This window comes from Hemitrygon akajei, chromosome 8 (assembly GCF_048418815.1).
Source record: "Hemitrygon akajei chromosome 8, sHemAka1.3, whole genome shotgun sequence".
Taxonomy (NCBI): Eukaryota; Metazoa; Chordata; class Chondrichthyes; order Myliobatiformes; family Dasyatidae; genus Hemitrygon; species Hemitrygon akajei.
The window spans coordinates 118,725,443-118,738,102 of record NC_133131.1 but is presented as its reverse complement, the minus strand read 5'-3'; the positions used below and the strand labels follow the sequence as shown (position 1 = coordinate 118,738,102).

Sequence of the window (12,660 nt, the reverse complement as noted above, 5' to 3'; positions counted from 1 at the left end):
CCATTCCCATTAACAGCCTTAATTGTTCTGCCTTTTCTATCTCCACTCAAACATCTGCTACTCCTTTCCTACGTAATCCTGTTTCCAGCTACCTGATCCCCAAACCCTTAATCCCACAACCAAACATGTACAATTCCAGCCCTTGTCTACCACCCCCACACCCACCAATTCCACTGTCTTTGGAATGCCATCAAATTGTAAGTCCATTTCTGCCTGCTGCCAATGCCTTATCCCCAAATGTTGATACTCTATTCAACCTCTGATGCTCCATCTACCAATTTTCCCATACCATCCCCACCCGCACCTGGGCCCAATACTCTCTATTGCCCACCTCATCTTCCTTCCCCATCCCAATTCCATTATGAACCATTGTCCACCTAATTTCCTTCACTAATCCCACAATGACGGAGCTGAGGGATGGAAGACCTTTGTACAAAGTTTCCAGTGTAAACTCTATTATATATCAGTGATAATGAATCTGATTCTGATTCAAACATGCAGGATGCTTTCAGCCCATTGTATGACAGAATTTTTCCGGCCCAATGCAAATATTGAAAAATTGACCTTGAATTTAATGGAAATACTAACCTTAAATAATGGTGCTTAATTTCTGCCTCTTTCAACCATAGGTTGAGAGCTCCTTGTGGCACTTCAAGCCCCATTTTATACAAGTACTTTGCTTCAGAAAGTAACTCAAGCAGGGCAGGATCGAAGTTCACTAAGACTTCCTAGTTGGGAAAATCAAGACAATGTCAAAAACAGAAATAGTTCAGTAAAATAAAAGAAATGGAATACATTATTAATTAATAATACATATAATTCATGTTAGTCATCCAATTATGCATTTTAATAGCCCATATATCTGTTAAGTTTTCAGTTTCATTGTTAGCTATTAGTTGGTTAGAGAAAGCTGATATTCCAAACTATTGCCTACTGCAGTGAGATTTTACCATCAGAAATAACATCCCCTGCTCTCATTCAGTATTTTGATGGGACATTTCTCTCAGCAACTCTAGGTTTACTCTTCCACCTCCAACAAATTCATTTCTTTTCACAGCGCACTCCATTAGAGATACCGCTCCTCTTCCAGGAACCTGAATAGCTCTTCCATGTGAAGCAGCAATTTATTTGCATTTCTTACAATCTAGTTCATTACATTCTGTGTTTACAATGTGATCTTCTCCACATTGGAGAAAGCAAACTAAACCCACTGTCTGGAGACAAACAGTCCAGCTACCTGTCACTTTAATTCTCCATCCCATTCCCATTCACATTCCCACTCTGACTTCTATGCATCTGCCCTCCTACTTCAGTTCCAATTAGGAGCAACCCAAGCAGAAGAAAGTACCTCATCTTCAGTCTTGGCATTTTGCAGCCATCAGGACTCAATAATGAAATCAACAACTGCGGAAAACCAAATTTTCTTGTTTGTGTCAGCATTGTCCCTTCTGATGTAAGGTCACCCATCCTTAATATTAATTTAGTTTCACAAATCAATAAAATACACTTGAAGTCTAATTCAGTGTGAGCTGCAAGATTTCCTTACAGATAAATCTGTAAATTATTTTTACAGATAAGGTAGAAAATACAATTTCTGAATTTAGAAATACAAATGATTCCAGTTAATTGGGCCATTAGTTAATAAACAGTAAGACAATTCAGAACTAATTTTTTCACTGCAGTTTTACTGGAGATGCCAGAAACAGCCGGGAGTGAAAATGAAACACTATCAATACTTCAACAAGTTAGAAACTAAGAAGAGTGTGCAGGTATCAGCAATCGTCATGAATGTTACTATGAAAATGAAGATTTGGAGGATGCTATTGTTGAAAGCATTGTTTGAAGGCAGTCCATTATCTGCATGAGGTGTCAGCATTTATTTTGTTCATTTACAGTCAATCAAAAGAACACGGCAATGTACACTGGATTAATTCCTCATCAATAACTATTAGAAACTAATGCACAGTTTTATAATACAGTAGTGCTCTTGGTGGTGTACTAATTTGTTCTATATTTCATTTAAATACATAATTTTTTACTCAGTTAACAGTAGTTTGTCTATATACTTTTTTAAACTTCCATGAAACTTATTCTAATTGGGGCAGTCATTTAATTGGGCCAAAATGTATTGATGCTTATGTGTCCCAATTAACCAGAATCTACTGTACTGGTTCATGTAATTCCATTAAAGTCAGGAAACAAATGTGAATTTCATTTGTAACAAAAAGTAATGCTTTCTGATTTGAATAGCAAAATGTATTGACTTTTTGCATAAATTCTTATAAATGGAAACAATTACCTTCTCTATTCTAGGTTGCATATTAGAAAATGAAACATAGAGCTTAGACTATAGAACATGTAGAATATATAACATACAGAACTAAAGCACAAGAGTAGGCTCCATTTTGAAGAAAAACAGGACAAAAGAATTAACTTGTATTAATTCTGCATTAATACAATATTAATAACATTGCATTAATTTGATTTTCTCCATTATTATAAAATTTTGAGAATGTACTGTATGCTTTAGGTGTAATCAAACACTAGATGCAGTTGATTAACTTATTCCATAATTTATAAATATTATAAATAATGAGTAAACACATGTTGTAACCTTAGTCTCAGGATGTCGCACAATTAGTGAAGCCTGAAGTCCATTTCGAGCCATGTCAACTGCTCGGCACCAACCCCTGTGATACAGCATCTCAAACTCCAGAAGAACAGCTGCCATTTTGTTGTAATTCTTTATAACTTTTTTCATTTCAGGGCTCTAAGAATATAAAAAGAGACTAAAATAAGTTTTGCTACGTAGTCTTAAATTGTGAGGATTTTTGTACTCAGTCCAATAAATTGCTTTCAAATCAGGAAACTATACATATAAAACTACCTTCAAAATTTCTGTGTTATTTTTCAGAAACTTCATGGGAACGTCTATTTTTCTGAATAGCTGTCGGGCCCACATAATCTTCCCAGATACCTGACAACCAGAAAATATTTTTAAAATATTAATAAAATCAGTGATTATGCATTTACAAATTAAAAGAAAAATATATAAATTTATTTACATAGCACCTATCATGACTTCAGAATTTCCTAAACATTAGTAAATTACTTTATAATGTAATGACCCTATGATCAAATATCCCTTTCTATGAAAAATAGAAACTTCCATGGTTTGGATCATATCTAAAATTCTAAAGAATGTTCAAATATGATCGTCTTTAAATCACTTAATGATTTTATTTTAAGGATTTTTAAGGAGAAATTGGAACTATATATAACAATAATAAACTGGATTTGAAAAAATGTAATTAAAAAGGAAATTTACAGGTGGAATGTTACGAGGTACAGGTGGATTTTCTCTTTGTTTCTGATAGATCTTCCGCACTAGGTCTAAATCTCGTGCAAAACGCTGCAGGACAATTAGATACTTGTCTGTTAGTTCCAGTTGTGATCCAGCAATACATTCGAACTTTCCCAGTAACTCAAGCAAGCGTTCTATCTGGAAGAGATTTCAGGAAAATGGTGAAGACGATAGGTTTGTTTCAGTGGCAGATTTGAATGCTGGTGTTTCATATTACTTACAGTTATGGATCGTTCAAACCAAGAATCCATGAAAGTCTGCATTGACTGGTACAGTCCTTCCATCTGGAGTTTGAATTCCTGATAATCATTGTCAAACTGGAAAGTAACATGGAGAGATTTAATTATAATGAGAGACTACCAGAATTCTTCAAAGAATGTATATAATGGATTAAGCTGTATAGTAATGTTTCTGGAACACCTTCTTCCCCTCCCCGATCAGATTTCTGAATAGACAATAAACCCATGAACTCAACCTCAATATCTTTCCTTTTTTTTGCACTGCTTACTTAATTTAATTTTCTTTTTTATATATACTTACAGTAATTTAGTTTTTATTATTATATATTACAATGTACCTCTATCACAAAACAATGAATTTCTCGACAGATGCCAATGATATTAAAGCTGATTCTAATGTTAAAGGATACATACTTACTAGAGATAGGTACTAAGATTGTCATTGAGGAGCAAATCAATGGGTGATTCATGAAATGTAATATTATATCACAAATGGAGGTGCTCTACATGGATATTTCAGCTGTACCACAATGTTTCAGTTTAAAAGTATGGAAAAAATTGACAGGTCAGATCATCAGCATGACCCTTCTCAAGATTCAAATTCAAGATTGTTTAAGTGTCATTTCCAGTACACAAGTATAAAGGAAAACAAAGTAATTGTTAGTCCAGATCTCATGCAGCACAAAAAAAAGATGAGGAACACAATAAGATAACAAACACAGTAAATATGTAAAATAGTTTGTATACTATTCACAGATTCATTGTATGTCCATAAAGTGACACAAGGCACAGGAGTGTCTGTACTTAAGGTGACTGAGAGGAAATGATAAAGCAGTAGTGGTTGGGAGTGTGGAGATGTTAATTATTGGGTGGAGATTTTTATCAGTCTTATTGCTTGGGGAAAGTAACCATTTTTGAGTCTGGTGGTCCTGGAATGGATGCTACATAGCTTCCTCTCAAGCTCAAAGTAAAGCAGAAAATGTTGCAAATATTCAGCAGGTCAGTTACTGATTCAGATCAGCAACCCATCTAGCTGTTCTGGCAAAGGGTCCTGTCCTTGAAGTGCCATCTGGCTTTCTTTCCACGGATGCTTCCCGGCCTGCTGTATGTTTCTATCATTTTCTGTTCAAGCTCACTCTTACCTAATAAAGCCATGCACCTGAGTTGTTAACAAAACCATTGAAACCTCAGTCACTGGGAAGGGAAAGTAGGAATGTCAAGGAAAAATAGCACTGTCCAATATCCATCAAATGTTTTTTTTACCAAAAGTCCATCCACCTCTTGTTCAATCCCCAGGCATTCAGTACACTATGTATCTCCATTTGACTTTTTTTTTCAGACATTCCACTCTCTGTTGGAGGTAGTTAACTTAACTCTTCTAAACTTGAGCAAAGAACCTGTGTACTACTAGGACCTTTGTAATGTCACATGTTGCCATTGTGTGTAGTTCATACTGAATTATGTTACCATCTTTACATTTGCAAACAGAAGAAAAATATTTTAAAACTATTTTCTTATGAAAGAAAATTGTCAGCCGACCTTCTATGATCTACAATAACAATTGAACATGATACTGTACCTCCTGCTTTCTGTGATCCAGTACATCATAAGTCTTTGATTTCAAACTGGTGATTATTGTCTGATATCGCAAGTATATTTTGTCAAATCCCTCCATTTTAACATTCTGCAGGTCAGAGAGGCTTTCCATGGTGCTTATCACATGCATAATCTTCTCCAGTCGCTTACAAAATGTGTCAAATTTGCCAAATATATAGTTTTCACTAAAAGCAAATTTGATTACAATTTTATATATAGAAAATTAGAAAACAGTTAAATTATAATATGCATGCTTGAACTTTACATCGACCAGAAAAAGAGATATTCATCTTTACATATTCCAGGTGAGCTTGCTACTTCCTACTAAACATTATAGCCACAATACCTGGGAGGGGGGGGGGGGGGTCAGGATGCTGAGGACAGTTTTTCTGTAAGAAAATGCTTATTTCAAACTTCTGAACCTGAACTGAATTCCACACAGTTAACAATCATCCAGTTGGAATTGCCCCACACATCTCATCACTTTCTGATCCACTTCCCTCCCTACTCACTCTGGACTACTCTCCCAACAACTCCCTCAAGAAGACCCTACCTCAGTCCTAAGGGAATCCTTAATTTCTCCTGAATGCTCTACGATGGTGCATAGACTGTGAAAGATTGACTCTGTAGCTTCCAATGCCTTGAATGCATCCTTGCTTTGATGTTTATTTCTAAGGCAGCTCAGAACTCTATCTTTGAAAAATGATGTAGAAGTAATATAAGGTTTGTCACCAAGACATATTGGGCTAAATTTTGGTAGCTGTTAGCAATCAGTTCCAATGCAAGTTACAGATCATCAGCCAGTTGTTCCTCAGGAAGTCAGAATCAGAATCTGGTTTATTATCATCAGCATGTGAAATGAAATTTGCTAACTTAGCAGCAGCAGTTCAGTGCAATACAGAATATACAAGAAAAAAACAAAATAACAACAACAATAATAAATAAATAAATAAGTCTTATTCAATATACTTTATTATACCGTGGAGAGCATTCTGCATCACTGTCTGGTATGGAGAGGCTACTGCTCACTGTTACCATCAGGTAGGAGATATAGAAGCCTGAAGGCACACACTCGGTGATTCAGGAACAGCTTCTTCCCTGCTATCCGATTCCTAAATTGACTTTGAAACTTTGGACACTACCTCACTTTTTTTAATATACAGTATTTCTGTTTTAGAACATAGAACATAGAATAGTACAGCACATTACAGGCCCTTCAGCCCACAATGTTGTGCCGACCCTCAAACCCTTTGCACATTTTTTAAAATCTATTCAATACATGTATACTGTAATTGCTTTACTTGTTTATTTATTATTATTATTTAATTTTTTTATTGTTATTATTATTCTCTCTCCTAGATTATGTATTGCATTGAACTGCTGCTGCTAAGTTAACAAATTTCACATCACATGCCGGTGATAATAAATCTGATTCTGATTCCGATACTGGTATATTGAATAGATTAAAAATCATGCCAAAAAAAAAGAAATACTACATATTTTTAAAAAGTGAGGGTTCACTGTCCATTTAGGAATCAGATGGCAGAGGGGAAGAAGCTTTTCCTGAATCCTGGATTTCTGTGTGCACAGAGTCAAATGTGGAAATCTGAGATTTCATGAAGATCCAGTCCCAGGATATCTGGTGGTTAGCTCCATCTGTGGACTCACCACTGAGTTCAGTAATGGAGCTGAGACTTCATGAAGGGCAGTTCCAGATGCACATAAAATGCTGGAGGAACTCAGCAGGTCAGGTAGCATCTATGTGAAGGAATAAAGATTCAATGTGTCGGGCTGAGACCCTTCATTAGGAATAGAAAGGAAGGGGAAGAAACCAGATTAAGAAGATGGGAGGTGGAGAAGAATTACAAGCTAGAAGGTGAAAGGTGGAAAAGGTAGGAAACTGATAGAAGAGGAAAGTGGACCATGGGAGAAAGGGAAGGAGGAGGGGCATCAGAGCGAGGTAATAGGCAGGTGAGAGGAAGACAAGGGATAAGAGGGTAGTCACAATAGGAAAGGAAAAAGAGAGAAGGGGGAGAAATTACCAGAAGTTAGAAATATCAATGTCAATACCGCCAAGCTGAAGGCTACACAGAATATGAGGTGTTGCTCCTCTAACCTGAGGGAGGCCTCTTTGCGGCAAAAGAGGAGGCCATGGACCAATATGTCAGAGCGGGAGTGAGGATTAGAATTGAAATAGGTGGCCACTGGGAAATTGTTACAGAGGTAGGGGAAGTGCTTGACAAAACAGTCCCCCCAATTTACACCACGTCCTCACAGATATAGAGGCGGCTGCACTGGGAACACCAGATAAAATAGAACAGAGTAGAACTAAACAGAATGGTGGATATAATGGGGGTTTGGGGCAATGAAGCATTTTTCACACTTGCAAGAGAAGATTCAAGATGGAGATCAGTGGGAGGTGACTGGACAAGGGAGTGACGTAGAGAGCAATCCCTGTGATCATGTCTGATTTATTTGGCTGCTTTCCCATGCTGTTCAGCATCTTTCCTTTGCAGATGCCTCAAGTGTTTTATATACATCACTCAGGCATAAGATGAATTTTAAACACAAGGAAGTCTGCAGATGCTGTAAGTCCAGAACAACTCACACAAAATACTGGAGGAACTCAGCAAGTCAACCAGCATCTATAGTAAAGAATAAGGAAAAAAGTAAACGGTTGTCATTTTGGCCAAGACCCTTCTTCAGGACTGAAAAAGAAGGGGCATGATACCAAAATAAAAAGGTGGGAGAAGGGAAGAGGCTAGCTGGAAGGTGAGAGGTGAAGCCAGGTGAGTGAGAAAGGTTAAGGGCTGGAGAAGAAAGAATCTGACAGGAGAGGAGAATGGACCATAGGAGAAAGGGAAGGAGGAGGGGACAAATTTGTTGAAAAATCACAGGAAATGGTGGATCCTAGGAATATCTGCCAGGCTTGTCACTTCCATCACTGCCTCTCTCCCCTTTCAACTTTCTGCTTCTTTATCTCTACAGTTCTTTCATGCTTATCCCCTCCCCCTTTATCTTTCCTCTGATTGGTTTTCCACGTGGTGCCCTACCCCCTCCCCTATCTCTATTACTGGGCTTCGGCCTTTGCTTCCCCCCCCCCCCCCCCATTCCTGATGAAGGGTCTCAGCCCAAAACGTTGGCTACTCTTTTCTCACGGATGCTGCCTGACCTGCTGAGTTCTTCCAGCGTTGTGTACGTATTCTCTCTATTTATTACCCACCTCATCTTCCTTCCCCATCCCAATTCCATTATGAACCGTCGTCCCCCTAATTTCCTTCACTAATTCCACAATGACGGAGCTGCGGGGTGGAAGACCTTTGTACAAGTTTCCAGTGTAAACTCTATTATATATCAGTGATAATGAATCTGACACCGATTTCAACATGCAGGATGCTTTGAGCCCATTATATGACAGAATTTTGCAGCTCAGGCCCCACAAGTAACTGATATGGGCTCCCAGTATAGAACCAGTTTAATTTGCCTTTCAGAGCATAGCTGAATTTCTAGATATGTTCTTCAAATAGCTGTGTAAATGAAGTAGGTTTTGAAACTGAATTTGAGGCTATTTAGATAGATAAATAGATAGATACTTTATGGATCCCAAAGGAGATTACAGAGTCACAGTAGCATTGCACAGATATTCAAATATACAAATATTAGAAAAGAAGTAAGACGAAATATAAAAGTTACCTTAAAAATAAGATGTACAAGATTTACGAGTCAAAGATTACAAGATCTACAAGATTTCCAAGTTCACATTGATAAGTTGGTAGAGCAAGAATTACCATAATATTATACAGTAATGGGTGCACAGTGTGTCCGTGATAGCATGGCGTGGTAAACAGAGCTAAACAGGGCTTAAACAGAGCACTGGTAAACAGAGATTAATAACGGTCTCACAGGAGGGGTTTCATCACTTCCCCGGCTATAGGTTGACTCATTATAGATCCTAATGGCCGAGGGTGAGAATGACCTCATATGGTACTGTTTGGAGCAGTGCAGATGTGTCAGTCTGTTACTGAGAGTGCTCCTCTGTCCAATTTGGCATGCAGAGGATGAGGAACATTGTTCAGAATTGCCACATTTTCTGGAGGGTCCTTTGTTCTACCACAATCTCCAGTATGTCCAGTTAGACTCCTGTAACAGATCCAGCCTTTCTAATGAATTTATTAAGTTTATGTAACACGCACAAAATGCATGAAAGGAATAAACAGCTGATGTTTTGGGCCAAATAAAATCAACAGTTTATTCCTTTTTCCATAGTTGCTGCCTGACTTGCTGAGTTCCCTCAGCATTTTGTGTGAGTTTCTCTAGATTCCCAGCATCTGCAGAATCGTTTGTGCTTGTGGCTATTTATGTGTCAAGTGCTCCCTCTCCTGGTTAAAGTAAGACTTCTCAATGTAAATTATCTTACCACGGAGCAGTGTCCTGTTATATGCACTTAGTTACACCATGTCAATTACTATAAATAATATGCTTAGGGAGTAATACAGAAGAATCGGGACATGATAATAATTTTTTTTAATCAAATACGTTGTGTAGAGTTAAAACTACTGCTGGATAATTACAATGACAAACACAAAGTAAACTGCAGATGCTGTGGTCAAATCAACACGTACAAACAACCTGGAGGAACTCAGCAGGTCGGGCAGCAACCGTTGAAACGAGCAGTCAACGTCTTGGCCCAAAACGTTGACTGCTGGTTTCAACGGATGCTGCCCGACCTGCTGAGTTCCTCCAGCTTGTTTGTATGTGTTAATTACAGTATCTTAAGTTTAACCCCTGCTTTTGGTTGTTGCCTCGCCAGAGTTTACACATTATCTGCATGACCAAAGTATCGTTTAGTAGGTTAACTAGTTACTGTAAGTTAGTATATATGGGTGGCAGAAAAATCAACAGAAGTTTAATTGGTTACAGAGAAATAAATGAGGAGTGAAACCAATAGGAATCCTCAGGGTACCCATAGAAACATGAAAGACTGAATAATCTTGTGTTTCATAAAAAATTTAAAATTGAAAAGATCAAAAACACATATTAACTTAACTTTACTACAAAAGCATTCAAGTCCACTGTTAATGTTTAATCTGATATTAATATGCATACTGTAGTTTCAAATTATATTAATGCATTTTAAAATAATCTGCTTATGGTGTTTTGTAATAGCTGTCTTAGTGCACAAAGATGTAGGCTGTTACGTCAGTCTTCTGTCCCCCACAATCTCCTTGTAAAACAATTAATTTTTGACACTTTTGACACAAGAAAGGAAACTGTGAATCATCCCTTAGATATACATGGCTGTCAGGTCAGCTTCAAAACCTATCTGCTAAAGCTCACACTGATGGATTCTGCATATTTGCTAAAGCAATAAAATTTTCAGCTTTATAATTAGTAAGATGTATTAAGCCAATGTAACCAAAGACATACATCTTCTAGTAGCAGTTCCTACATTCATGGCCCTCCTCAATTTCACATACTTGTAAAAATAAAGGTTTCTGGCTGAGATAAATAGTGGAACTAAGTATCCTTCTCCAACACTAAAGATATTACAAAAAAAAGGTTTTTAAGATGAAGTTAACTACATTTGCTTCCACATCAATCAGTTTGGTTGACATAAGTATTAGATTACTAGAATTCGTAAAATTAATTGCTATTACTCATAACAACTTCTAAATTTAGACTTCTGAATTATATAAAAGTGCATTCCCATCATATTACAATTTAAAGTGTGGCCAACGTGTGAAAGAAAAATGGAGGGCTATGTGGGAGGGAAAGGTTAGATTGATGGTAGAATAGCTTAAAGGGTCAGCACAACATTGTGGGCCAAAGGGCCTGTACTGTGCTGAACTCTTCTATATTTTATGTTCAAACATTTATGACCTCAGAGCTGTGCTGAACAACAAATCTGACATTAAGAAAGAAACTGTTGAAATTACTCAGTGGATTGGGCAGCATTTGTAGAAAGAGAAATAGTTAATGTTTCAGGTCAAAGATAGGATATTTTCACATTTAAATACAGAAGTAAATAGAAAAGTATTTTCACATTTGTGTCCTACCCCATAATGCATCCTAAGCATATCGGTTCACTCTCCTTATTATAACTGAACCGGCTCCATGTAATCTCCACATCTATTGTCATGCAACGTTCTCACTCATCCTCCCAGTCCTAGCAGCATCCTCTTACTCTTATCAGCAGAGTTTATGAGCCTTAAACTCCTACCATTTCAGAATCCCCTTAACCCAACTGCTAAATCTCTACTTTCTGAAATTTCCTAATTTTTTTCCCTTCCTTTCCACTTTCAAATTCCTTTGCCTATGATAACTCAGTTTCCAGCTGCCTATAGTTTCTCAATTTTAAGCCTTTTAAGATACTTTGCTACACCGATTACTCTCATTAAAGTTTGGAATTTCTACATTAGGGTTTTGCATGATGTTTAGAGTCAATGTCTCATAGAAAGTCATAAAGCCATACAGTATAGGCTCACTGGTCCTCTGGTCCAGTGGGACTATGGTCCTCTGTTCATAGATACCCTGCTAAGGGGAAACATTTCTTACTAACTATACTACCTGTGCACCTCTTAGTTTTGTATACCTCAATCAGTCTTTTTTCTACAAGAAAATCAAACTCAGCCTATCCAGCCTTTTGTCATAGCTGATCCATCCCAGGCAACATCCTGGTAAATTGCCTCTGCACCAATGCGATCACATACTTCCTATCGTACAGCAAACAGAACTGCACACAGAACTGTAGCTGCGACATAACTGATGTTCTGTATGGTTGTGTCATAACCTCCTTATGCTTATATTCTGTACATTGTTGAAAGCAGAGCAGTGGATGTAGTGTATATAGGTCTTAGTATGGTGTTTGATGATTCTGCTGTGTGGATACAGAATTGGCTTGCCCATATGAAGTAGAAGGTGGTAATAGATGGAGAGCATTCTGCCTGGAGGTTAGTAACCAGTGGTGTTCCATGGGAGTCTGTTGTGGGATCCCTGCTCATTGTGATTTTTATAAATGACTTAGATGAGGAAGGGGAACGATGGATTAGTAAGATTGCAGATGACACAAGGGTTGGTGGAGTTGTGGATAGTGTGGAAGGCTGCAATGGGACATTGACAGGATACAAAGCAGGGCTGAGAAGTAACAGGTGAACTTCAACCCAGAAGAGGGTGAAGTGCTTCATTTTGTCAGGTCAAATTTGAAGGCAGAATGTTGGAGTTTTAGCACTATTCTTAGGAGAGTAGAGGAACAGAAGGATCTTGAGGTCCACATCCATAGTTCCAAAGATGCCGCACAATTTGGTAGGGTTGTTAAGAAGGCAAATCATGTGTTGGCCTTCATCAGTGGGGGATTTAGTTCAAAAGCCATGAAGTAATGTTATATAATTCTATAACCATAGAAACATTGAACACTACAGAACAGTACAGGCCCTTCAGCCCTCCATGGTGTGCTGACCCACA

The 12,660-nt window shown here is 37.7% G+C and overlaps 1 protein-coding gene across 1 annotated transcript in view; it reads right to left on the bottom strand.

Annotated features, from left to right (window-relative positions):
* Positions 1 to 12,660, bottom strand: part of dnah5l (dynein, axonemal, heavy chain 5 like) — a gene marked incomplete at its 5' end in the record, with an annotated part of 260,289 nt that overhangs the window by 211,287 nt on the left and 36,342 nt on the right. Inside the window, 6 exons of the mRNA XM_073055303.1 lie at positions 589 to 728; positions 2,615 to 2,770; positions 2,888 to 2,977; positions 3,329 to 3,502; positions 3,586 to 3,681; positions 5,183 to 5,384. Of these exons, the coding sequence (XP_072911404.1) occupies positions 589 to 728; positions 2,615 to 2,770; positions 2,888 to 2,977; positions 3,329 to 3,502; positions 3,586 to 3,681; positions 5,183 to 5,384 (858 nt within the window). The remainder of the gene's footprint in view (positions 1 to 588; positions 729 to 2,614; positions 2,771 to 2,887; positions 2,978 to 3,328; positions 3,503 to 3,585; positions 3,682 to 5,182; positions 5,385 to 12,660) is intronic.